This window comes from Sciurus carolinensis, chromosome 8 (assembly GCF_902686445.1).
Source record: "Sciurus carolinensis chromosome 8, mSciCar1.2, whole genome shotgun sequence".
In the NCBI taxonomy this organism is placed as follows: Eukaryota; Metazoa; Chordata; class Mammalia; order Rodentia; family Sciuridae; genus Sciurus; species Sciurus carolinensis.
In genome coordinates this window covers 132,240,266-132,266,202 of record NC_062220.1, presented here as the reverse complement: position 1 = coordinate 132,266,202, position 25,937 = coordinate 132,240,266, and the positions used below count along the sequence as shown (strand labels likewise).

At 39.9% G+C, this 25,937-nt stretch overlaps 1 protein-coding gene across 1 annotated transcript in view; it reads right to left on the bottom strand.

Annotated features, from left to right (window-relative positions):
* The window catches only part of Sppl3 (signal peptide peptidase like 3), a 116,905-nt gene extending 97,104 nt beyond the window's left edge, over nucleotides 1-19,801 (bottom strand). Inside the window, exon 1 of the mRNA XM_047561100.1 lies at nucleotides 19,305-19,801. Within this exon, the coding sequence (XP_047417056.1) occupies nucleotides 19,305-19,327 (23 nt within the window). The 5' untranslated portion in view covers nucleotides 19,328-19,801. The remainder of the gene's footprint in view (nucleotides 1-19,304) is intronic.
* Between the last annotated feature and the right edge of the window lie 6,136 nt (nucleotides 19,802-25,937).

The following is a 25,937-nucleotide window of genomic DNA, read 5'->3' as shown; positions in this document are numbered from 1 at the left end:
ACTTTGTAGAACTTGGAAAAATAAATGGGCAAAAATATCAAAGAACATTGTATAAAAACAAAGACAGGTTTAGCCCTATAAATACTAAAAGCAATGGATAATCAAAGGATCAGGTTTCTATTCAGTTGATAAATAACTTTCTCTTACAATGAGTGCAAGTTGGCTACTGAGTCATTCATGTGCTGACCATCTCTGACACTAGTTTCTGTTCAGTATTTAAATACTGTATCTGTTTATGGATTGGATGTGAGGTGTCCCCCAAAAGCTCACATGTGAGACATGCAGGAAGGTTAAGAGTAGAAATGATTGGGTTGTAAAAGTCTTAACCTAATCAGTGAATTACCCTGATGGGATTAATTGAAGTGGTAGGGTGTGGCTTTGGGGTATATATTTTGTATCTGGAGAGTGGAGTCTCAGTATGTCTCTCTTTCTCTCTCTCTCTGCTTCCTGATCATTGTGATGTGAGCTGCTTCCCTCCACCACACTTTCCCACCACGATGTCCAGCCTCACCTGGATCCCTGAGGAATGGAGTTGGGTTTCTATGAACTAAGACCTCTGAAATCGTGAGCCCTGAAACGAACTCTTCTTCCTCTACAGTTGTGCTGGTCAGGTCATTTAGTCACAGCAGCAAAAAGGCTGAGTAAGACAATATCCATAATAAAGACAACCTTTCATTTCCTAAATTACAGTTTATATTATCTGTCGTATAGTTAAGATGGACAACTCATGACCAAGACACAATCTTAAGAGCTCACATGTAAGAAAAACTGCTTGTCAAATGCTAGTTTTTCTTGAATATCTCTAAATGAGCATCTTATATATTCTTCTGTTGGATCACAATTTTACCATGTACATGCTGTAATAAGCTATAGCTTAGTATTTGTCATATGGACAGGGGAAGTTGTCACATGGAATCTACCTTACTTTTTTGGAACAGCACCTTACTTTGGAATTAACCCAGAGTAGTCTTTGGGGCAAAAGTTGACACCTCCTGGGCAAAAAGCTACACAAGTGGTCTGTATTAGATAAACCTATGGACTGATCTCTTCCTCACCAAGTTAGAATTTAATCTTGTATCCCTAGATCTGATATAAGAAAGAGAACACAACTATAAGTGGCACTTCCAAAAACAGTGCTAAAGTAGAGATGTTCCAGGTATTTGCTAAGGTGCCAAGTAAACGCTTCTCTTAAGCAAGTTAGTGTCTTTTAACATTTAAAACAAAATTAAACTACCCAATTTCTCAGAGCTCATAATATGCTATGCCAAGAAAGGGATTTAGGGCTGTGATTGTGGCTCAGTGGTAGAACACTTGGCCTGGCATGCGTGAGGCACTGGGTTTGATCCTAAGCACCACATAAAAATAAAGATATTGGGTCCATCTATAACTAAAAAAATTTTTCAAAAAAGAAAGGGATTGAATGTGCTACCTTTCTCAAGCTTACTTTGATTAAAGGTTCCCTTTACTTTCAGAGAACCATTAATGGCAAAGTACTCTAGTTTTGTAATCAAAAATACCTGTGTTCAAATTCTAGCTCTGCCATTCATTAACCATAAAATCTTAGGTGTGTAATAAATTATTCAACTGTAGAATGCAGAAAACAATACCTATGCTTCCGGGGATTGATTTAAGGATAAATTATATAAACAGAGTATATACACTTATATACATTTTAACCCTGTGCCTGATAATTTCAAGAAAAGTGCATTCTGTCCTCCTGAGAGCAAAAATTGATGATACTTAGTCCTATACTCTCCCACCTCTCTTCTTTTCCCTTTCTTTTTCATGCCTGGGTTTAACGTTTCTATACTTGATTTTCTTTTAATGTTAGCAGTAAGTTAAGGTAAACATATTTAAAAGGTCTCATACAAATTGACTCACACCATTCAATGGAATACTGAAGGACACATGATGAGAGGAAATGGTGGGAGCTGAGCCACACTGTTGAGTGTAAAAAAGTAAGATAACAGCATCATAATGGGCATAGCCCACTATCATTCTATTAAAAAGTGATTAGATAAAAGAATGAATCTGAACCCTTACTATACACAAAGACAAACTCAAAATGGATCACAGACCTATAAAACTCTTATCCCAGGGGTCAGGAGGATGAGGCAAGAGGTTCCCAAATTCAAAGCCAGTCTCAGCACAAGTGAGGTGCTAATAAGCAACTCAGTGAGACCCTGTCTCTAAATAAAATACAAAATAGGGCTGGGGATGTGACTCAGTGGTCGAGTGTCCCTGAGTTTAATCCCCAGTACCCCATCCCCCCAAAAAAAGACAAACCTGACATTGTTAAAATTATAAAAATTATAAACTTTTGTGCACCAGGTCACTATTAATAGGGGTTTAATATAAAAAAAAAAAGAACTCTTACAACTAAACAAAAATCGACCCAACTAAAAAATGGTCAAAGGACTTAAACAGACACTTCTCAAAGATATACTAATAGACAATAAGCACACAAAAAAGATGCTTAACATTCCTTATCACTTCAGAAGTATAAACTGAAACCACAAAGAGACTTGAAATAGTTCATACCCTTAGGATAGCTATTAAAGAGAGAAAATAACTAGTGTTGGCAAGGATGTGGAAAAACTGAAATCCTTTATGCATATATGGTATGAAAGTAAAACAGTAAAACATGCAGCCGCTATGAAAAATGGTAATGTCAGTTCTTCAAAATATTAAACATAGAATTAACATATGAACTAGTAATCCCACTGAGTATTTATTCAAAAAACTGAGGCAGAAACTTGAAGTTATTTAAACAGTCATGTTCACAGAAGCATTATTTACAATAACCAAAATACAAAAGCAACCAGTGTTCACCTACAAATAAATGGATACACAAAATGTGGTACACATTCATACAAATGAAATTTATTCAGTCTTATTAAAACGGAAATTCTGACACAGACTACAATGAATGAACTGTAAGTATACTATACTGAAATAAGTCAGTCACAAAAGGATATTTGAGATTTCAATTATATGAAGTACCTAGAACAGTCAAATTCACAGACAGAAAGAAGAAGGGAGGCTGCCAGGGTTCATGGGGACAAGGGGATGGGGAGTGAAAGAGTTCAACAGGTACAGAGTTTCAACATGAGAAGATAAAGTCTGGGATCAGATGTTGATGGTTATATAACAATGGGAATATACTTTATGCTACTGGAGTGTACACTATCACAATAAAAAGATTACACTGAATTACACTACATTATATACATGCTTTCATGCACACATTTTAAGAAAGAAAACCAATTATAGGTTTTCTTGAAGAGGGAGACTAAGAGAATCAGGAATGAACATGATAAAAATAGAGGTACTGACTACAATGGCCTATTATGTACCCACTAAAAACTGACAAATAATATATTAAATGGTTTGGAAAGATGTTCGAGATACCTTAAATATAAAAGCATATAATAAAATACTGTTTACAACTGTAACATTTTCATATACATATATGCAAGAAATAGTCTCAGGTGACATTATAGATTACTAAGAAGGGATTAGTCAATAATTAATTCTGGGATAACTTGATTCCTAACTCACCCATAAAAATATAAAACATTCTAAATAAAAAAGTTTATGTGAAAGGCAAAGCATTAATCCTAAACTGTTTATTAAGAGGACCTCAAGCTAGAGAAAAATTTCTTAGGATACAAAAATACCATTAAAAGAGACTCACTGATTCCATTTTTTGGGTTACATGCGTCCCCCAAATAGCACCTCTTAAACATGTGCAAGTGTTCACACAAGACCTCTTGCCTCAGATAATAACCTAAATACTCATCAACAAGACAATGAATGAATCATGGCATGTTCACAGGATGTAGAACACTATACAGCACTGGAAATGAGTGTAACAAGGGAGACAAATCTTGGAAACAAGACTGACTGAAAAAAAGCAAATTATAAAAGACAATACATAGTATTTTTATAATACCTCACCTTATTTAAAACAAAGCAAAAGTATGTCGTATAGTAAAACAAATGCAAATGTAAAACTAGTTTGTTTTTTTAAAGAAAGGGAATGATAAACACAAAATTTATATAGCAGTTACCCAGTAGGAACAGGGAATAGAGATAGAAGGAGGGACCAAGAAGTACAAAGGAGCTTCCAGATCATTGGTTACACTGTAGTTCTTTTTTTTTTTCTTTGCTTTGAGGGAGGGCAGGGTTGATTACCGGGGAATGAACTCAGGGGCACTCAACCACTGAGCCACATCCCCATCTCTATTAAGTATTTTACCTAAAGACAGGGTCTCACTGAGTTGCTTAACACCTCACTTTTGCTGAGGTTGGCTTTGAACTCTCTATCCTCCTGCCTCAGCCTCCTGAGTCACTGGAATTACAGGTATGTGCCACCTCGAGTGGCTACGCTGCAGTTCTTGATAGATGGAGTTCATGAGTGTTTGTTATTCTTCACAACTTACATAGCCAACAGACATATTCTTCTGTAGATACTAAAAGTCACATAAAATAAAAAAATAGTATGAACCTGCTCCCATTTTTTGTGTTAAAAATGACCTATAATTCCTATATGTAATTCTAAAAGGGTATGAAATGTTACCTACCATTAATTTAAATTTTAGGCAATTATAACTTTACTTCTGATTGGGATCTCTGATTTTCAACAATGAAATTGTACTGTTTAATTTTTAAAAAAATAAAATCACAACACATGCATTTTTTAAAAGACCTGAAGGATATGCAACAAATTTAAGGAAAGATTCCTTTAGGTTATACAATTATGAGAGGTTTTTCTATTTCTTCTGTGTTTATCTGCATTTTCCAAAATTTCACCAACATACATTAAAGTTCCAAAATCCCTTATCTGCCACCCTTGTGGCTAGAAATGTTTCAGAATCCTGACTCCTCTTTCCTCCTCTTTTTTTTTTTTTTCTTTAAAGAAAGGCAACAGGTACATACATTAGTAATGCCTATCATTCCAAGGAAGATCTCATCAGACCATAATTTAATACACATACTTCTGCAGACAAGCAACTAAAAAGTAGCACTATGCATAGTTAATAGACATTATAAGTACTTCATGTAATTAAGGTCTTGTTCTGTTGCCAAAGAAGCCTAAATTAGGTTTTATCATCAAAGGAGTAGAATTATTTAGTTTAAGTATGTGTCCAACTAACTTGGAGCTTAGTCACTGCAGACTGTACACTCAGTTGAGAAATAGGTCTTAAATTGATATTTTATAATACCAACAAAGCAAAACATCTGAAACTCAAAGAACAACGAAAGGCAGTTTCTCATAAAGTTAAGGCTTTCAAGCCCATTTCAAAAGTAAGTTAGCTGGTCCCAGCAGCTCAGAAGGCTAAGGTAGGAGGATCTCAGATTAAGCCAGCCTCAGCAACTTAGCAAAGCCCTGAACAACTTAGTGAGACCCTATCTCTAAATTTAAAAATTTTAAAAGGCACCAAGAATGTAGCTCAGTAGTTAAGCACAAATTAATTCAATTCCCAGTACCAAAAAAAGGAGTAATGAACCAATGTCAAAATAAAAATATTTGGAAATCATCACAATCATAATGTATACCAAAAACTCAACACAGCCACCAAGTGAACTTAACTGAAAAGACAGTACCACTCAATGGCATTCTTTAACTCCACAACATGCACTGTATGACCCAAGGATTTCACTTGGCCTTTAAATTTGAATCCATGAACTCAGAAATGGGTCCTAGGTTCATACTAACAGAAATGCCAAGAATTCAAAGACAAAGGCAGTAGGATACATCAGGTAAATTAAGTTGTGACCCTTGTCACATTCATGGACCATAACCCAAAAGCTTATGATCGTCACTTAGAGTAACTGTATGTCAGTGCTAAGAAAACCAGAATGACGGCTGATTGAACATTTCTTATAATGCTAAGGTATCCAACAGTCAACACTACTTAATGCTATGGTCAAATATGGTTAAAGTCTTCTATCTAAACATGAAAGTGTCCCTAAGATAAGGTGTTTTCGTTTGTTTTTTTAATCTACTGTCTCTGGGGTACTGATCACTATCTCCTTACCCTCAACCTATTCTTGAAGCAATGACTACAACAGACTATGGGCACCAAGGAGTGACATGTATTAAAATTCTTTTTTCTCTATGTAAGATTTTTAGGTAACTAAAACTGAGGTTCAACTTCACTACTATATTTTTAAGAACAAACATCTAACTTTTAAAACATTTTTCTTTATAAACCCTTGATTAAATAAAAACATCACACAAGTAAAAGTCACAATGAGATACTACTTCATATCTACTAGGAAGATTATAATTTTAAAAAGAATGACAAGTTTTGGTGATGATGCAAAGTAGAACTCAAATACATTGTTGGTAAGAATATAAAATGTTGCTGTCCGTTTTGGAAAAGCCTGGCAATTCATTAACATGTTAAAGACAGAAACTCTATGCAATTTTACTCAAAGTATTTACTTAAAGTATTAACCCAGAAAAACTGATATGCAAATGGTCATAGCAGAATTATTCATAATAGCGCCAAAGAGGAAACAACCCAAACGTCCATCAACTGATGAATGAATAAACATGTTGGTATACTCATACAAAGGAAAATTATTGGGTAACAAAAAGGAATGAAGCACTCATACATGCTTCAGCATGTATGAGTCTTAAAGACATTATTAAATGAAGGAACTGAGACACAAAAGATCACATATCTGTAAGATTCCATAATTCTGAAGCAGGCAAATCCAGTAAGACCATTAAGTGGCTGCCAGAGGCTGATGAGGAGGAATGGGGAATAACTGCTAATATGTATAGGTTTTCTTCAGAAATGGAAAAAAATGTTCTAAAATTGATTGTGGTGATGCCTGTACAACTCTGTGAATATACCAAAACTCACTGAACTGTACAATTTAAATGTCTGAATTATTATGGTATATAAATTATATCTCAAAAGAACTATTTACAAAATATAAATATTAGAATGAAAAACAAACTGCGATAGAAAGGGGCCTTCATGATATCTGCTTATATGAAATGTTTCATTTTAGAACAGAATGAAAAATTGACAAGTAGCACTATAAAAGGGAAGAGGAAACCTGGACTGTGGTAGATTGCACTACTGGTCCTAATTCCTTGCTGCTCCTAGCATGTAGCCCTTAGTAATGTGATTTTACAGTTCCTCCACTAAAGGGGTAAGATTTTTATGGTTTCTTGTCCTTGGTTTCAACCATATGACTTCTTTTTTGGCAAAAGAATGAAGAAATGTTCAACATCTCTAGCAATTAGAGAAATGCCAATCAAAACTAAGATTTCATCTCACTCCAGTCAGAATGGCAATTATCAAGAATACAAGCAACAATAAGTTTTGGTGAGGATGTGGGGGAAAAGGTACACTCATACATACATTGCTGGTGGGACTGCAGATTCATGTGACCACTATGGAAAGCAGTATGGAGATTCCTCAGAAAACTGGAACCACCATTTGACCCAGTTATTCCACTCCTTAGTTTATACCCAAAGGACTTAAAATCAACACATTACAGTGACACAACCACATCAATGTTTATAGCAGCTCAATTCACAATAGCTAAACTATGGAACTAACCTAGATGCTCTTCAACAGATGACTAAAGAAAATGTGATTTTATATATATAAAATATATATAAAAATATATATATATATATGATGGAATATTACTCAGCTTTAAAGAATGAAATTCTGTCATTTGCTGGTAAATGGGGGGAGTTAACTTTGGTTTTTTGGTTTTGGTTAAGTGAAATAAGCCAAAACCAAAAAATCAAAGGCCAAATGTTTTCTCTGATATGTGGAAGCTAATTCACAATAAGGAGCGGGAGTGGGGGTGGGGGTGGGGGTGGGGGGGTAGAGTTACTTTATACTTTATATTAGGTAGAGGGGAGTGAAGGGAGGGGAAGAGGCATGGGGGAAAGAATGAAAGTAGAGTAAAACAGACATTATTACCTCATGTGCATGTATGACTATATGACCAATGTGATCCTACAATATGTATAATCAGAAGAATGGGAGATTATACTCTATTTATGCATGATCTATCAAAATATATAAATGCATTCTACTGTCATGTCAATTAATCAGAACAAATAAAATTTAAAAATTTTAAAAAGGAAAAATGTTTTAAATAAAAAAGGAAAAAGGGAAGGAAAAAAAAAAAAAGAACGATGGAAAGCCATCCTTATCTAGCAGAATCAGACAAGGTTGAGCCATGGGACACAGAGGCCTGGCTTCTAGGAACTGGCAGCCACAGAGGTCTGTCCCAGATTGCTGGGGAGTATGTGGTGCTGTGTGGGAGTGGTTCCCTGTCTGGTCCTGTGATAGTTTCCCTGAGAAAATGGCTCCCCTAACTCCACCCCATCCTGTTCATCACAGAAGCAGCTCTTGCCGTGGTCTTGGCCCCCTTTACCTGTGTGACTATACATAAAGGAGTGGTGGGTTACTCCATGTTGTTAGAGGCCAGATCTGGTATGGCCTGATTCATCATGCCCCCTCTCATTTAATAAGAGTATTGGCTCTCGTGTGTTTATTGATTAGATAAGTTTATGGGTAACTGATTGATTTACAACCCACATCCTCTTCTGGCAGATAAACCTTTTCTCATCCATGCGGGATGTGGCATTGAAACCCCCACAGAATGAAGCAGAAATGGCAGTGTGCCAGTTTTAAGCCTGAATCTTAAGAAGTCCTACAGGTTTCCCTTGTCTTCTCATCTTCCTGCCAATACCATTAGTGGAATTTCACTTGGGTCACTGCTGCCCATTTAGCCTCGGTTCCAAAAGGAACACACACACGAAGCATGAGCCGTCCCAACTTACAGATCCGGAGTAAGGAGCAGAGTTGAACCAGTCAACCTACAGATCCATGAGAATATTTGATTATTTCAAGTCATGAGTTTTGGGGTAATTTGCTATGCAGTTATTGTGGCAACAGCTAACTGACACAATAACTAAGACGTTTCTTAAGTTCAATGATGATTATCAAAGTAGGTCCAGTCTAATAAGTGTTATTTACTCAGCTTAAGATAGTGATCTATGTACATCACTTAGATATCTGATATCTTTCCCTTTAAGCTCTTAAACTGAGGGCTGACAGCAACTTAAAGATATTATATACTTTTTCACCTTACTAAATATAATTTTACTTTAAGGTTATTGTGTTTTAAAATCAAATATGAAATAATACTTATTTGAAAAAAATATATACAGAGCCACAACCACTAATGATAAACATGAACAAAACATAGTCCTGTCCTCAAAACTTTTACAAGGGAACAATAATTAAAAGAGTTAAATACAGGGAACACCAAGATGGGTCATTCTAGAACAAAAGTTTGGGGAAACAAAGAGGAGGCAAATTGCAAAAATAAAATTTTAAAAATGGAGAGAGGGGAGGAGGAGGAAGGGAGGGAGGGAAATGAACAGGAATTTACTGACTTATTTAATGAGAAATAAGGTCTCCAACCTCTATCTGTGAAGCCCCAACCTTGTGTACCCAACAGCTGCTGGGGCAGGCTAAGACTGCCTTATTACTAAATGTTGACTCATTATCAACTTTGTAAATCTAAACTGAACACAAAGTTGGACTTCCAGAGATGTTTAGCACCATCTGTAGCTTTGCTAGATGATGACTCTGGTCAACTGCCTATTTCCTAATGGCTGGCTCTATATTTCATTTGTTGTCCCTACTTAAAGCGTGCTAACGCTTTTTGGTCTATGATCTTTGCCTCTCTTTCTACTGTCTAATTATACTTGCTAGTCACTATTCTCCCCTACTTCTACTTATTATTCCCTTTTTTCTCCAGCTGGTTAATAATGTTAAGCCTTGACTTTTTAATAACCTTTGCCATCCATGAATTTCCATACCAAAAGATCATCCATAGGCCTATAGGTTTTCACCACTGCAGAGCATGCAAAGGTTCAAAACCAAAAATAAACGAAACCCCCCAAATTCTAGTTTATGCCTATTCCAGATGATGTTGTTAGTTAATTCTCATCAAGACCGAGGCACTGCTATATCTATTAAATTTAAAATATGCAAACAACAGGCCAAGAGATACTTTTAAATTGCCCATTCCATATAATCTATTAAACAAGAGAAAAGAAACAGAACTTTTAGAAACAAGAAAAGGCTTGTTCCTTTTTTTTTAAATTTGTATTGCCTTTTAAACAATAAACTTAAATACCAAGAAAATGAATTACTGAAATAATGGCCAAAAAAGAGAGAAATGTTAAACTGCTCAGAAGCTAGTTTCCAATAGTTTATAGTTCTCACATCTCAAAGGAAGTCTTCCGGCAAAGCATTTTCAGTTGAGCATATTACTGAAATTTTTTCTCTAAAATTGTTTTAATTTGGGAAAAAATAAAAAGCAGGGCTTCTCTACTTTAGAAAAGTAATAATGTATACCCCATATTTAACAAGTGCCTGTTTGGGGGAGAGAGTAGAAACAAGTTGGTAACAGGGTATGGTCCAGTTCAAGACGACTGAAGATTAATGAATATGACCATTCTAAAAATCTGTGATCCTCTGTAATCAGCTCCCTCAAGTGTTTGGTTCCCAGGTTAAGTCACTTTTCTTTTTTAGGTGACTTTAGGTCAGGATGTTAGGAAGGTAAGTAAATCTGGCTGTAACACTTGAACCAACTTGACAGTAACAATTTTACTTTTGTATTTGCTTCAAAGGGCACTGAGATGTTAGGTTAAGTATTCAAGTCTCTTTTCTATGTGACCTGTCATTACAGTTTTAGGAAGATGTTCTAAAAATTTAGCATCTAGCAAATTTCACCTCTAAAACATTTTTTTTTAAAGAATCTGAGCAACTACTATATGTACAACTTTGTATCATGAAATGAATGGCTTTAATCCTGTCCTTACAAAGTTCGATGTCAAGATGGGAAGTGGTCCACATTAAATGCATCCAATATAGCCAGGTACAGTGATGCACACATCTGTAATGCCGGCCACTCAGAAGTCTGAAGCAGGAGGATAGCAAGTTCAAGGACAGCTGCATCAATTCAGAGGGACTGTCTCAAACACATACCCAGGCCTGGGGATGTGACTCAGTAGTTACAGTGCCCCTGGGTTCAATTCTCAGTACCACCAAAAAAGAAGAAAAGTCATTTAAGGTCAGAAAATCACAAGAGCTGTCCATATGACAGGAACAGATACAGAGCTGTAACTGCAGTAGAATATTTCTCCTGGGCCAATCAGAAGGCCCTGAAACAAGAGGATAGTATTTCAGCTTGAAAGACAGGTAAGACTTACATTAGAGACTTGGAAAACAGACTAACCATGTAGAAGAGACACTTTAAATAAAGAGGCAGACCGTAGTAATCTAGTTTGGCAGAAGTAACAAGTGTTTTAAAGGAAATATGTGGAAGTAAAAGCCAAACTGATTTTAAAGTCAGACTTAAAGATGTTGAATTTCATACTAAATTAAAAAAAAAGAAAAACCAGAACATCCAAATAACAAGGTAATTAGACTAGTGACGATATAAATACCAAAGGAGAAAAAGACTGTATGTACACATTAAGCATTTTCCATTAAATTCTCTTCACAACTAACTAGCCATAATGATAAAAAAGTATCTCTAAACTTATATGGTTAAAAAAATTACTCTTCTCTTTCCAAGATCGATTTCCTCTTTCCCCTGCCTTCAAACACACAATTTTCTCCCTATTTAAAAAGAAAGTGTCAAAGCACCCCTCGGTTCAATCTCCAATACTAAAAAACAAACAAAACAAACAAACAAAGACCTTTATGACCCTACTGCCTACTACCTTGATTGCCCCCTCCCACTTCCCTTATGTCTACATTAACATCTTCACAAACAAATCCTCAGAGCCCAAAGAGGCCTTTACCTCTTCATTATCCATCCCCAATTTGACTTTCACCTTCACTACTCTGATCTTTATTAGTGCACTTTCAATAACGACTTCCTTTTACAAATTCGACAGACTGATTTTTGTTTTGTTTTGTTTTTTTCATTCCCTCTGAAGGTTTGACATTCCAGACCCTGAAACTTTTTGTGCCTTTCATTTTCTTGTGCCACTGCACCTTTGTAATTATTCTACTTCTGATGGACTTTCTTCTGATTCCTCTACTTCCTCCCATTTCTCAAGTATGAGTTTCTTAAGCCTCAGTTTGTAGTCTTCCATTCTTTCCTCTTTCTTGGTTAACTGACCTTACCTCTAATATTCAACTAACTATAGCTAGTCTGGCTTGAAGTCCCAGGTGGCATTTCTAAAAATGTTTACACTAATCTAAAGAATCTGTTCTTTCCAACTAATTTTTACTTCTAACAGTAGTGTTTTTATAAACATTTGTGAGAAATGAATTTAAATTTCTATTAAGTTTATAAAGTCAGAAAAGAGCTACAGGTATCAGCACAATATTTCCTTTTTAAATAAAGGTTTACAGGAAACAACAAAACGTCAGACACTATATTTAGGTCAAAAGGTCTGTATGGCCAGGTTGAAGAAACAATGAACAAAACTACTGGGCATGTCCTAGTTAGGTCAAGAGTGAAGCCCAGGCCTGGGGCTCTCAGATGAAGGGAAGTGGGTGTGCCCCTCAGACTTGGTATGGAGTTAAGGAAATAGATAAGAAACTGCTCAGAGTCACTCCTCAGGCATTTTAGAAAGGTGGAAAACATTTCCTGTGCATTACAAAGAAAACCAGAGATGGATTTATCCACCCCATTGCTCTTGATTAGATTATGAAGGAAATTATCTTTTAAAAGATCAAAATAAAACTACCATATGGGAAAAAAGTTAACTTTATTCACTTCATAGCTTTGTTTTGTGGACTGTTGTGATGGAATGTGAAAGGTGAGACCTTATGGCTATTCAAAGACAACAATATAAATCAATGACAAACTGCAAGACGGACACATTGGCACATGCCAAAGCACCCCTAGGCTCGACCCCCAGTACCAAGGGGTGGGGGACCATTTACAAACAATTTTATTTTTTCCCATATGGTACTATTTGGCATTCTAATCAGAATGGACATCTCAAAAGTTGAAATGCTGGCTAAATTATGAAACAAGAAAAACTTTCTATAGTGAGAAACTGTCTGAAACCTATTGGGATCAAACGAATAATGAAGACAACAAACAGCTTGCCTTTGTATAGCACTTAGCAATTTATAAAGCACTCTACATACATCACCTCACTGAATCCTCTCAACAGCCTCACAGAGGACAGGCACAGTCACTATGCAAAATGCAACACTGGGACTAGGCTTGGCTAGGTCAAAGTTAAAGAGAGGTAAAATTCACTCTCAAACTAGAGATTTCATGATAAGAAACCAGTAAAGAATTTGGTGCTCATATCTCAATTTCAAACGAAAATGGAATTTTTTTGAATGATCATTTATATTCATTATATTCAAAAACATGTAAAAACAACTATAGCATACTTCTCTTTGAGAGCACTACCTTTAGTGGTTCTTCACTATCAAAAAAACTCCAAAATAGAGATTATCTATAATTTTCCCACCCAGTTAGGGTAAGCACTATAAGCCAAGAAATTAAATTCTGTAAGATCTCAATTAGGCTAATGTATAGTTACTGGTATAATACTTTAAAAATAGCTTCAAACAATTTTCTTAGGAGTTCTGGCTAGTCTTATCAGAGAAACTCGGAATGTTTCATTTTAAACTGTGGCCTTAGTGAGACCTATTAAAAAGCTGAGTGTAAAAATTCAATGCAAGGATCACGAGGACTAACTGTAGATTTCCCCCTACAAAATGGCTTTGGTCACCTGAAGCTCCTCTAAACACCTAAGAGGTTAAAATTCCAGAAGGGTCCTCTGCTTCTAAATCTTTAGGTGAGGATTAGAAAATATGCTACAGAAATTAAAAGTCACAAACAGTTCCTAATTTATACATGTAACACACAAAGCCAATATTTTAATTCCTATGAAGGAAAATTAAACTCCATGAATATCAATGTATAGATTACAGAATTTTAAAACTCAAGGGATGGGTATTAGAGCTCAGTGGTAGAGCACTTGCTTAGCATGTGCAAAGCCCTAGGTTTGATCCCTGGTACCACAAACAAAAAAACAAAAAAGGCCAAGGATTTTAGCTTTTTTTTTTTTTTTTTTTTTTTTTTTTTTTGGTGGTACTGGGGATTGAACCTGGAGCCTTGTACTTGCAAGACAAGCACTCTGCCAACTTAGCTATCTCCCCAGCCAGACAAGGATTTTAAAAATCAAAATTTATACTCACTGGCTTTACTGCCAGGGACAGCAATCACATCAAGCTTCAGATGCCAACAATACTCAACTAAAAGAGTACTTGGTCAGACACTTTCTTCTTAGAACATTTTCTGATTTTTCATGAAATGGTTTGATAAAACAGGTAAGAATGATGAAAACTAAATAATTAATGTTACTGTTGTTAAAATAAACAAAGCTATATAGAACTATGTAACATATCCCAATTCAATGGCACTGTCATCTCTAAAACAAATGAACACATAGAAATCTACTTTGAGAAATATAAGAACTGTGGGTATTTAAATTCGTAGTACTACTTGATAATTACAGGCTGATATGGTTACAAACTCTTTAGTTTTTTTCTCCCCTAAGGGCTTCATAATAAACATTGAGAAGAACGATTTAAATACCAATTCATGGAATTAGTTTTGGCTAATTTTAGTTTAAATCATGCATCACCCAAACAATATTATCAAAGCACTTAACTATAGGCAAAACATGTTTTTAAAATAATAAGCAATCTTCTAACATCTATACTTCTAGACATATGTTTCCCACTAGTTTCTCTCAAAAACAAACTTTTAGCAGCTACAATCAGATATGCTCATGTCAGATACAATGATCACAACAATAATCCTCACTTAGAACTGCCTTCCATTTGTTCTGAAGACCTGCATTTTTGTTCATTCTCAGCTTTAGTGCTACTTGCAAATACATAACGTGATAATGCCCATTATCATAATAATATATCACCTCCATATAATGAACCCCTGAAATCAGATTTTAAAATAGCACAGATGGAAGCATTCTCATTCATCAATCCAGTATAATTTTACCCAACTATCTATTATACACCCCCAGGGGGGAGGGGGAGTGCCAAAACAGAAAGGGTCCTACCCTAGTATAACTTATTTAGTTTATTGTCTGTCATCTTTAAGAGATAAACACAAGACCAGAACATGAAGAACTGCATTAAGGAATTAGGATTTTATTCTAACTGTGGTCAAAAGCTACTGCAGAATTTTAAGCATAGAACTACCATGATCTGGCTGAAGTTGTTAGAAGGCCACTCAGGAGAACGGAGATAACCCAAAGAGAAGGCCTGTACAGGAACTTAAGAAAAAAATGGTTGTCTTAGAGTAATGACAGATTCAGCCTCAGAATCTTAGTGTCAAACTGTCTTGCCTTTGGGTCCTTTTACCATTTGCATCCTTAGGCAAATTATTTATACTCTTGGAGTCTTATCTTCCTTATTTTGCAATACTTGTGAAACCTTAGCAGAATCAAATTATAATATTTTGCTGATGAATTCACTTGAAGGATTTGGACAAACTGACTTCCTTTCACCCTGCAAAAACATTAACTTAAACAAAAGTAATTTTTAGCAGGGTCCAAGTGCAATCATATCAGTACTGCAAAGACATCAAGACAAGCTTCTGTTTCTTCCAGAATTTACACTAACACAATTGCTCATAAGCCTACACTAACAAAGGTGTTTTTCTCAAATTAATAAGTCTAGTTTGCACAGTTTGTTTTCTCATGTGTTCTTTTACTTCCTCAGTGTATGTGCAAAAAAGGATATAGGCAAAATTTTGTCATTACATCATGACAAAGATCATGGTGTTACTACCAGTTATTTTAAGTTCTCCTTTTAATTCTCAATAGCTTTTATCTACAACTTTATGAGACAGCATTCCTCAATCTAAAGCATTGGGACATCAGGAAATCCAACTACCAAAGGTTCTTCTTTATAAGTACATGAATAATAAACATTTGTCCTTCAGTAGCCTCCCTCTTAATATTCTTTTAACAAAGGATGAACCATCCTGAAAATTTACTATCATCTTCACTCAAAATTTACTAAACAGGGGCTATGTGCAAGACGACGTGCTAGGTACGATGGGAGGACAAAGGAGAGTGTTTAGTGAGGAGATTCAGTATTTACACAAGAACAGGAGGGATGGATGCAGACAGAAATACAAGTATTGAAACTAGCCAAGGGTTGGGACATGGCTCAGTGATAGAGCACCGCCTAGCATGTGCGAGGCACTGGGTTCAATTCTCAACACCACATAAATAAATAAATAAAAGATATTGTGTCCATCTACAGCTAAAAATATTAAAAACAAAACAAAACACTAGCTGAGCACAATGACTGTAATTCCAGTGACTTGGAAGGCTGAGGTGGAGGATTGCAATTTTGAGACCCGCCTTAGCAACTTAGCAAAATCCTGTCTCAAACTAAAAAATAGGAAGGGTTGAGGAGTGGCTCAGTGGTTAAGTGCTCCTGTGTTCAATTCCTGATGCCCCCCCAAAAAAACAATAGACTAAAATAATGAACCTCTAATATACATATCACTGAACTTCACTAATTACCAACTCCTGGCCAATCTTGTTTTATAGTTTATATGTCTAACTACATGAAAAATCCTAAAGGAGCCTGTTTTCATATGTGTCTACATTCCTCACTGACTCCATCCTCAGACAAATCTACGGTGCCACAGCAGTCTCCACAGGTTGATTTTTCCTGAAGGCCACATACAAATAAGTAAAATGCAAGTCTGTTTTTTAAAAAAATCAATCCTTAATTTTGTTTGCACAAGCCAATGGAAGAGTACCAAAGATACTGCAAAATTATAGGTAATCTAAAAATCAGTTTACACAGATACTTTTTGGAATGTTTTCTATATTTATATTTCAATTAAAACAGGTAAAACAGAGAATTCATGTTAAACAAAAGAATGAATCACGGATGAAATGCTCTGGCCACTTCATTTGACCTTCTCAGACTATCTTCTATAGAAAATAGGAAAATATCCTCTACCTAGGGAGGTGGGAGAATTAATAAGTGTATATTAAATGCCATGTATTAGCTCTTTTTATTGTTGCTCAGCTGACTCAGGAAGAACTAGGAAGTTGTCCAGTTTTCCAAATCTCTCCCCCTTCTCTCAAGATGATTTAAAAACTTTCTCCATCTCAAAACATGCTAGAGGTGAGGGGTTAGCTTAGCATCCTGATTTTTTAGGAACTTCATTGCCTGTGACCTAAATAAAGGGAACTGAGATCTAAAGAATTTTGGAATAAAACTATCAAATTTCACAAACTATTCCCCCTTAACTAATAGAGCCAACCCACATTACACAGAGGTAGTGTGTGGCTAATCTACAGTAAAAACACTTTCCACATTTCTCAACCACTCTACTTTCTACTTTTTCAATCACCGATGGTTTCCATACAATACAGTAAAAACAAAGCAGCCATGAGAACTCTCATCCGGACCAGAGTAGGAGAAGCTCCAGATGAGTTATCAAGAAGCATGACAGAATCACCCCCAGCTTCAGTTCTTACTTCATCCACAAGAATGTGTGAACTGTAACCTTGTGTTCCACACCACCTGCTACTAAGATGCGGCACTGCTGCTCAAAACTATCATATAAGTTTATCTTTTTAAAATACTATGCAGTCAGGACTATTCATTAAGATTTTAATTCTTGCAGAGTTACTGTCTTTTCAATGTTATCTTCTTGAAATTGTGTATACCTACCTTATTTAAGTTCCCTTTTGAATTATTATCTTCTATCACTAATCTCTTTCCCTATGTGAGGATACAAGTTCTTAATCTATCATGATCCCAAACACTACAAATCACCCATTTGATTAAGGCTTCCTACCTAAAACCATTCTTTATATTCAGACATTACCCATTTTTTCATGTTTCCCTATGATAGTTACAATTAAGTTATAATTATGGCATTTCACAATTGAAGAGAGCACTTCCCAACTTGTCAAATGTTTCATAAAGGTATTCATTTAATCTTTAGCCTGCAAAAAAGGCAATTCCCCTTTTTTAAAGATAAGGAAAAAGGAATGAAGAACTCGCTAAAGTCTTGCCCAGTTACAAAACAAGTTAGAGGGTGAACCAGACTTCCAAATCAGGTCTTCCAACTCCAAACGCCATACACTTTCCATTCTTCTGTACTCTTTTCTAAGAATGGAAGTCTACCATTCTGTCCCAAACCACATTTGCTTCAAAGAATAAAACACCTTCAAACAATCTCTCTAGATTGCAACCAGATTTCCCATCCCCACACCTACAATCACCATTTCTTGCTTCCTCACCCTCGAGCCATTACTTCCCACCGCACGATTCCCATACTTCACTCTCTTCTTCCTTCCATCCCTTCTGCAAATCTTCCACCTCTGCATGAGAAAAGGAGTCCTCTCTTCCCTCTTTCCCCAAACCTTGACATTCCCTTCTCAGGATATGTATGCCCCTAAACTGCAAGTATGCTTGTTAAGACACTGGTGAGCTACAAAAGTCGCACAGCAATGGACACAACTTGCAGATCCTCCATCTCGGTAACAGGCCTAAGGCACAAGCACACTTAAAATTCTTAAGAACACGGGCGCAACCCTGACAAGGCTTCTGCCCATCCCCTGCCGCCACCAGACGGTGGTTATCCAAACAGGCCCCCCTTCCAACTCCCCTCTGCCAGGTGCCCCGGGCTCCCTCCCTCACTCCTGGGCCTCTGCCCACCTTACCAACTCCCCCTTAGCTCCGGATGCCAGAGCTCAAGAGCAGCCCCACAGAGAGGACGGCTGCTCCTCGCTCGCAACTTGCAAGTTCTGCCTCTTATCACCTGTTCCCACCCGAGCTTCCTCTCAAGCCAGTGGCCCACCTTTGCCCCGGCCCGCCTCTCTCCACCTTTCCACTCCCGCTGCCCAGTTGCCGTCCCACGTCGGGTCCGGGGTGCCAGTCGGATTCAACTTCCCATCCGCAGGGATTCCCTCTCCCGGGGTCAGACTCCCCTTCTCCATCACCTGCTCCGCCCATGGCCAAATGACATCCGCCGCCGCCGCCTCCATCCCCCTTCTCGGACGCCCGGTCCCCGCGGCCGCTCGCCGCCTTACGGAGCACCAGCCGCCCCTCCGCCGGGGGCAAAGGGGGCGTGCACCCCCATCCCGCGGCCCCTGCACGCACCTGTTCCTCCTCCTCTGCCCCCCGCGCGGCCGGCGCGCCGCCCCCCACCCGCCGCGCCCCGGCCTCCCGGAGCCCCACACTCACCACGAGTAGGTCTGCTCCGCCATGGCGCTGCCTCTCGTGGGCTCCGCTGCAGGCTGTGGCCGGGCCCCGCGGCGGCGGGCTCGCTCGCTCGCTCGCGCAGGGAGCGGAAGGCGCGGCCGGGGCCCGGCGCTCGCTCGCTCGCTGGCCGGCTCGCACGGCGGGCCGGGAAGGCGGCTGGCGGGGAGAGGCCGGGCTCCGAGGCGGCCCCGCTCCCTGGGCCCCGGGGCGGGGCGGGCTCCGCTCTCGGCCTCCCTCACCCGCGGCGGCGGCGGCGGCTCCGCTGCGGCTCTAAACCCAACATGGCGGCGGCGGCGGCGGCGCGGAGAACAAGGGGGCCCCGGGGCGGGCGAGCGGCAGCACGGGCCCGCGCTCAGCGCGCGGCGGGCCGCGGGAGCGCCGCGCTCGGGCGGCGGCGGCGGCGGCCGGGGGACATGGCCGGCGGGCCGAGGCGGCGGCGGCGGCGGCGACGGCGGCGGCGGCTGAGGGGGGCGCTAGGCGGTGAGGCGAGGCCGTTCGGATCACACCCGCGAGGGGAGGAGGGAGCGGGCGGGGGCGAGCCTTGGCCCCGCGCGGGTCACGTGCCCAAAACACGCTCACGTGACGCGCGCCCCGCCCCTCGCGCCCGGCCCATGCGCGGAGACGTCGGCTGTTGGTTCCAGGCGACTGTGGCTCTTACAGCCTCTGACCGCCGGATGCCTGCCGCCGACTCGTGCGGCCGCCGCGGCCCCTCCAAGCGCAGCAGTCGCCTTGCGTCCCCCCCGCTTCCCGCCCCTTTCCGAGTTGCTGATGCACCAGCCAATCAGGAACCCCGGGAGTGCGTCCGTTGACTGCCACTCAGCTGTCAACCTTCAATCAACAGCCTGCTGCCCGCGGGTCCCCAACTGTCAGTTAACCTGTCGGTCAGCAAGCTGAGAGCTGCATTCTTTCCTTCCTAGTTCGTTGGTTCCTTCATTCATTTAGCAAATATTCCAAGGAGGCAAACTTTATTGCGCCCAGGCTCCGGGCCAAGTAAAATAACTATGCTTGTCTTCGTGTACCCAATCGACAAATATTTATTGGGTGTCAACTATGTGTCAACTCATTCTTGCTTGGTCTCACCCTCCAGGCGCTTCCATTTTAGAGGAAGAGAGAGAGTCCAAGCCAATGAATAAATGAGAATAATTTCAGATGCTGCTAGGTTTTAAGATGATAACACATCTTAGGTAATGGGACAGAGTGACTACTTTGGCAGAGAGGTCAAAGCGGGTCTTACTGACGCAGGTATGTTTCAGATGACATTTGAAGGATGACAACATCTAAAGATTCCAAGGAAGGAAGGAGGTTCCTGGCAGAAGGAATAGCAAGAGCAAAAAGCTCAGGAAACTGCCCACCTGGAGGGCAGGAAGCAGGCACAGAAGTAAACATAACAGAGCTAGACCAGAAACCAACAGTGAATCTTAGGATCAGGGGAAGAGAGAAAGGAGCCATGACTTGAGGTCTCCTGCACTAGGAAATGTTTTCTCAGAAGTGAGTGAGGCAGGCCAAGTGTGATGACCCTCGCCTGTAATCCCAGCAATTGGGGGAGGCTGAGGCAGGAGGATCACAAGTTTGAGGCTAGCCTCAGTAATCACATAAGACCCTAAGCAACTTAGTGAGACTCTGTCTCAAAATTAAAAAAAAAAAATTACTGGGTTCAATCTCTAGTACCCCACCCCCCAAAAAAGTGAGTGAGGCAGTGAAACCCTGAGAAGCTTACCAAGAAGAGACAATGGTGTGAGGCAAGGAAGATGTGGAAGTGGAAGATGTGGAAGTTCAGGGTGAGTTTGGTTCAGGGATGGGATGAATGATTTGTGCTATGAATTATTGAGAAAAGAGACTAAAGGTGCTTTGAGGCCTGACTTTGAAGGGCCTAGCCAAGTCGCCCTACTATTGTGAATGAAAATGATCAGATTTTAAAATCAACAGACATGCTAGTCCTCTTGGACATCCCCCCACCCCTCCCTCAACAGAGTAAAGCTCACACACCTGAAACCAATGCCTCTGCAGCTTGCCCAACTTTAGACCAGGATGTAGCCCTGCTCTGGTTTCCCAGGGCCTGCCCAGGCTTACCGGGAGCACCACACCCTGAATCTATCTCCAAATGGATCAGTTGGCCATTGCCCATACAACTGCTGCTTGCCTGTTCCCCAAGGGGAACCCTTTAGTGAGAAAGCCAAGTACACTTTTCCTTCAGCTGCAAGCTCTCCGTCTTCCTCCTTCCCCAACTGCCAGGTGCCAGGACCAGTCAGGTTCAATGTGTTTCCCATGAAGCTCCACCAGAGAGCACTGAGAAATGGCTGACTGCTAAGTTCAAGGTTCTAGGAGGGCTTGAAGCAGGGCCCCAAGAAAATACTTAACCACCAGGGACATTTCCATTCACCCTTAGCAGAGAGATACCAGCCTGTAAAAATCTGCCCAGTCATAAAACTCACTGCATGTTATGAGGAGACTAGAAGGCCATGGATCAAAGTTCTTGACATTGATGGAGCTCTTACACTATTGCCAGGTGCATTTACAGTCCACTGTCCACTTGAACAGGACACAGAGTTATTCTGAGTTACGAAGGGGCTTGAGTAACGCTTTGGGACCATGGGAAAGACCAGAAGTCACAGGCAGGAGTGGCTTTGGGAGGTACAGAAGCACCTTCTCTGGGGAGCTGAGAACAAAACAGACCAGACATGTCACTAATGAAACAAAAATGACACATGGAGCCTCTGTGCCATTCACTCGGGCTTCAGTTCCCAGTGAGTCATGGAAAGCAAAGCCAAGTGAGACGTCGGAACAGGAGCCACTGAGGAAAGAAAGCCATGGCCTTACCAGACATGAAGGCACCATTCTTCCTAGTGAGGTGGGACCTATGGTGGAAGAAGGGACGAAGAAGTTATAGAAGAAAAGAAGGGGAAACATTTTCTTCTCTGTGTCTAAACCAGAGACTTCCCATGTGTGTCTTGGGAAAACAGAGGCTCCAGGGCCTGGTGAAGATCTATCTCTACAGGTTTGCAGTTCCCCTAGAAAGCCGGGCTAGATCAGAGCTGTCCAACAGTGTGCTGGTTGGCTGGAGACTGTTCGGCTGGTGGCACTGATGGAGAAACTCACAGTCCCTCTGCTAGCAGCACTCAGCTCCAAGCTGGAGCTGACACCTCTGGGCCTCAGCGAGGCAGCCAGGCATGCCCAGCAGGCATTGGCCTCCCCCAAGAGGGGTAACCTGGTCTCTTCCTCCCCCACTCCCCAGGTGAGAGGGCTGCAGCTTGCGCAATGTTTGTTCAAAGAGGCCATGGAAGCGGCTCTAATTATCACCATGATAATTATAGGATAGGTTCTTCTACCCAGTGTGTTCAAAAGAGACTTGGGGAGTCTCCCCAGGACACGTCATCTGCCTTAGGCACAGACTCCCAGGAGGAGATGTTGCCAGTTCTGGTTGGGCTGCTTAGGTACTGATTCTGAGAAGTCAAAGGCTGTACATGTGGAGAAGAGATGAATAGAGGGGAGAAGTGGGCTGGGGTTTTTCTGCTTCCAGATCTCTGACCACTTTCAGGAGGTTTTCCTATCCTGCCCCCTCTGTTCTTTTTAGGTATACGTGACAGCAGAGTGCAGTTTGACATATCATGCCTGCATGGAGGAGAACTTTATTCCAATTAGGATTCCATTCTTGTGGTTGTACATGATGTGGAGTTTCACTAGTCACATATTCATATATGAACATAGGAAAGTTATACTGATTCATTCTACTGTCTTTCCTATTCCCATCCTCGCCCTTCCCTTCATTCTCCTTTGTCTAATCCAATGAACTTCTATTCTCCCCGACTCCACTTATTGTGAGTCAGCATCTGCATATCAGAGGGAACCCTAGCCCTTTGTTTTTTGGGGGGGAATTGGCCTATTTCACTTAGCATGATAGTCTCCAGTTCCATCCATTTAACCTGCAAATGCCATAATTTCATTTTTCTTTATGGCTGAGTAATATTCCATTGTGAATATGCAACACATTTTCTTTATGCATTCATCTGTTGAAGGGCCCATAGGTTGGTTCCATAGTTTAGCTATTGTGAATTGAGCTGCTATGAACACTGATGGGGTTGCGTCACTGGAGTATGCTGATTTTAGTCCTCTGGATATAGACCCAGGAGTGGGATAACCAGGTCAAATGGGGGTTCCATTCCAAGTTTTCTGAGGAACCTCCACACTGCTTTTCCATAATGGTTGCACCAATTTACAGTCCCACCAGCATCCGATTGCCTCTTAATTGGGACTTGACTTCGGTGTCACCTCCTCCAAGAAGTCTGACTCAACTCAACCCAGGTTGGGTTAAATACTCCTCCCCTTTGCTCCTGCAGCCCCTAAATTCACCCACCTTGGAACTCTTAGCACAATGAACTATTGTTGTCTGCTTTATCTGCTATCGTTTTCTCCCTTAGATTGTGAATGGTTTGTGGGATGGTGGCTTAAGGCCAGTTACAACCCTGGTGTCCGGCACAGGACTTAGCTCAGAATAGAAACTCACAATCTGTGGAATAAATGCTCGAGTGAGGGAGAAAGCCAACCAGAATGCAGAACAGCCAGATTCGCCTCATACTGTATTCAGTATCCCCTCCTGTCCCCAGCTCCCTCCCTAAGAAAGAAAATCCTTAAAGACAGAGAAATCACCACATTAATTACATTATGGGAAGACTGAAGATCAGAAGTAAAGTATGTGGTGAGCTTATTAGACATCAAGTCACTTAAATTCTTTGAACATGGCTTTTTTTTTTTTAAGTGTTTTTCAAAAGCAGTTTTAGGCTTACAGAAAAACTGATGGAAGTGTACAAAGAGTTCCTATATAGACCCTCTCTTCCAACACACAATGTCCCTGTTATTTGCATCTAATATTAGCATGGTACATTTGTTACAATTGATGATCCAATAATAATAGTTCACTCTTTGTGTTTGTATAGTCTATGGTTTGGACAAATGTGTAATGGTGTGCATGCTCCATTACAGTGGCATACAGACTAGTTTCATTGTCCTAAAGATCCTCTATGTAACGGGGCACTGTGGCACATGCCTGTAATCCCAGCAACTCGTACACCTGTAATTCCAGCAGTTTGGGAGGCTGAAGCAGGAGGATCACAGTTTGGAGGCCAGCCTCAGCAATTTAGCAAGGCCCTCTGCAACTTGGTGAAACACTGTGTCAAAATGAAAGAATTAAAAGGACTGAGGCTGTGCTCAGTGGTAGAGGGTTCCTGGGTTCAATCCCAGTACCCGCCCCCCAATCCTCTATGTTCTCCCTATTCAACCCTTCCTCAACCCCTGGCAACCTCTGATCTTTTTACAGTCCATGCTTCCTTTTCCAGAATGTCATATAGTTGGCATCATGAAGTATGTAGCCTTCTCAGATTGGCTTTTTCTCTTAGCAATATACTTTAAAGTTTTCTCCAAGTCTTTTTGTAGCCTAATCTTTTTTTTTTTTTTTTGATAGCAGGAATTGAACCCAGGAGTGCTTAACCACTGAGCCACATCCCCAGCTTTATTTATTTTTTTTTTTCAAGATAGGGTCTCACTAAGTTGCTGAGGCTGGCTTTGAACTTGGACTCTTCCTGCTTCAGTCTCTCAAACTGCTGGAATTACAGGTGTAATCAGTCATTCTTATCACCAAATATATTCCATTAAATGAATGTCCCAGAATCTGTTTAGCCACTCGCTTATTGAAGGATGCATTAGTTTATTCCAATTTTTGGCACGTATGAATAAAGTGACTTTCATGTGCAGAGTTTTGTTTGAACCTGTCTTCATTTTATTTGAGAGTCCATGGGTTTTTGGAAACGCGTTACTTAATTTCCAATTATTTGGGGCTTTCCCAGATATTTTATTGTTACATCTTTCTAATTTAATATATTCTATAAGATTTCAATCTTCTATAGTTTATTGAAATTTGGTTTTGGCCAGCATATGGTTTATTTTGGAGAATATTCCTTATGCATTTAAAAAAATCCTCCAGGGTGTAGTGTTCTATCATAATTGGTTAATTCAAGGTGGTCGATGATGTCTAGATATGCTACAACCTTACTGAATTTTTTTGTCTAGTAGCTGAATCAGTTATTAAGAGGTAGCGAAATCTCCAGTTATGATTGTGAGTTTGTCTACTTCTTCCTTTAATCCCAACCATTTTTGCTTCACGTACTTGAAACTGTACGATTAGGTCAATACCCGTGAAATTGTTAATCTCTTCGTAACAAAGTGCCTCTTCTAACATTATGAAATATCTCTGTTTTAAAGTCTACTTTACCTGATATTAATATGGCTGTCTTATGATTTGTATTTTTACTTTAACTCTTTTCCTTTTCCTTTCTACCTTTGTGTGACTTTGTATTTAAAGTATGTGTCCTGCCAGAAACTTTGCAACTGTCCAGAACACCTAGGGTCTCAATGGGACACCTATGGCTCAGGAAATAGTGTCAAGAATCAATAAATGGGATGGCACCAAATTTAAAAACTTCTATACACACATACACACAATGGCGTAAAGAGAGAGCCTGCAGAATGGGAGAAAATCTTTACCAGTTACTCTTTCCATGATATCCAGAATATTAAAAAAATCTCAAAAAGCTCAACACCAAAAAGCAAAACTAATAACCCATT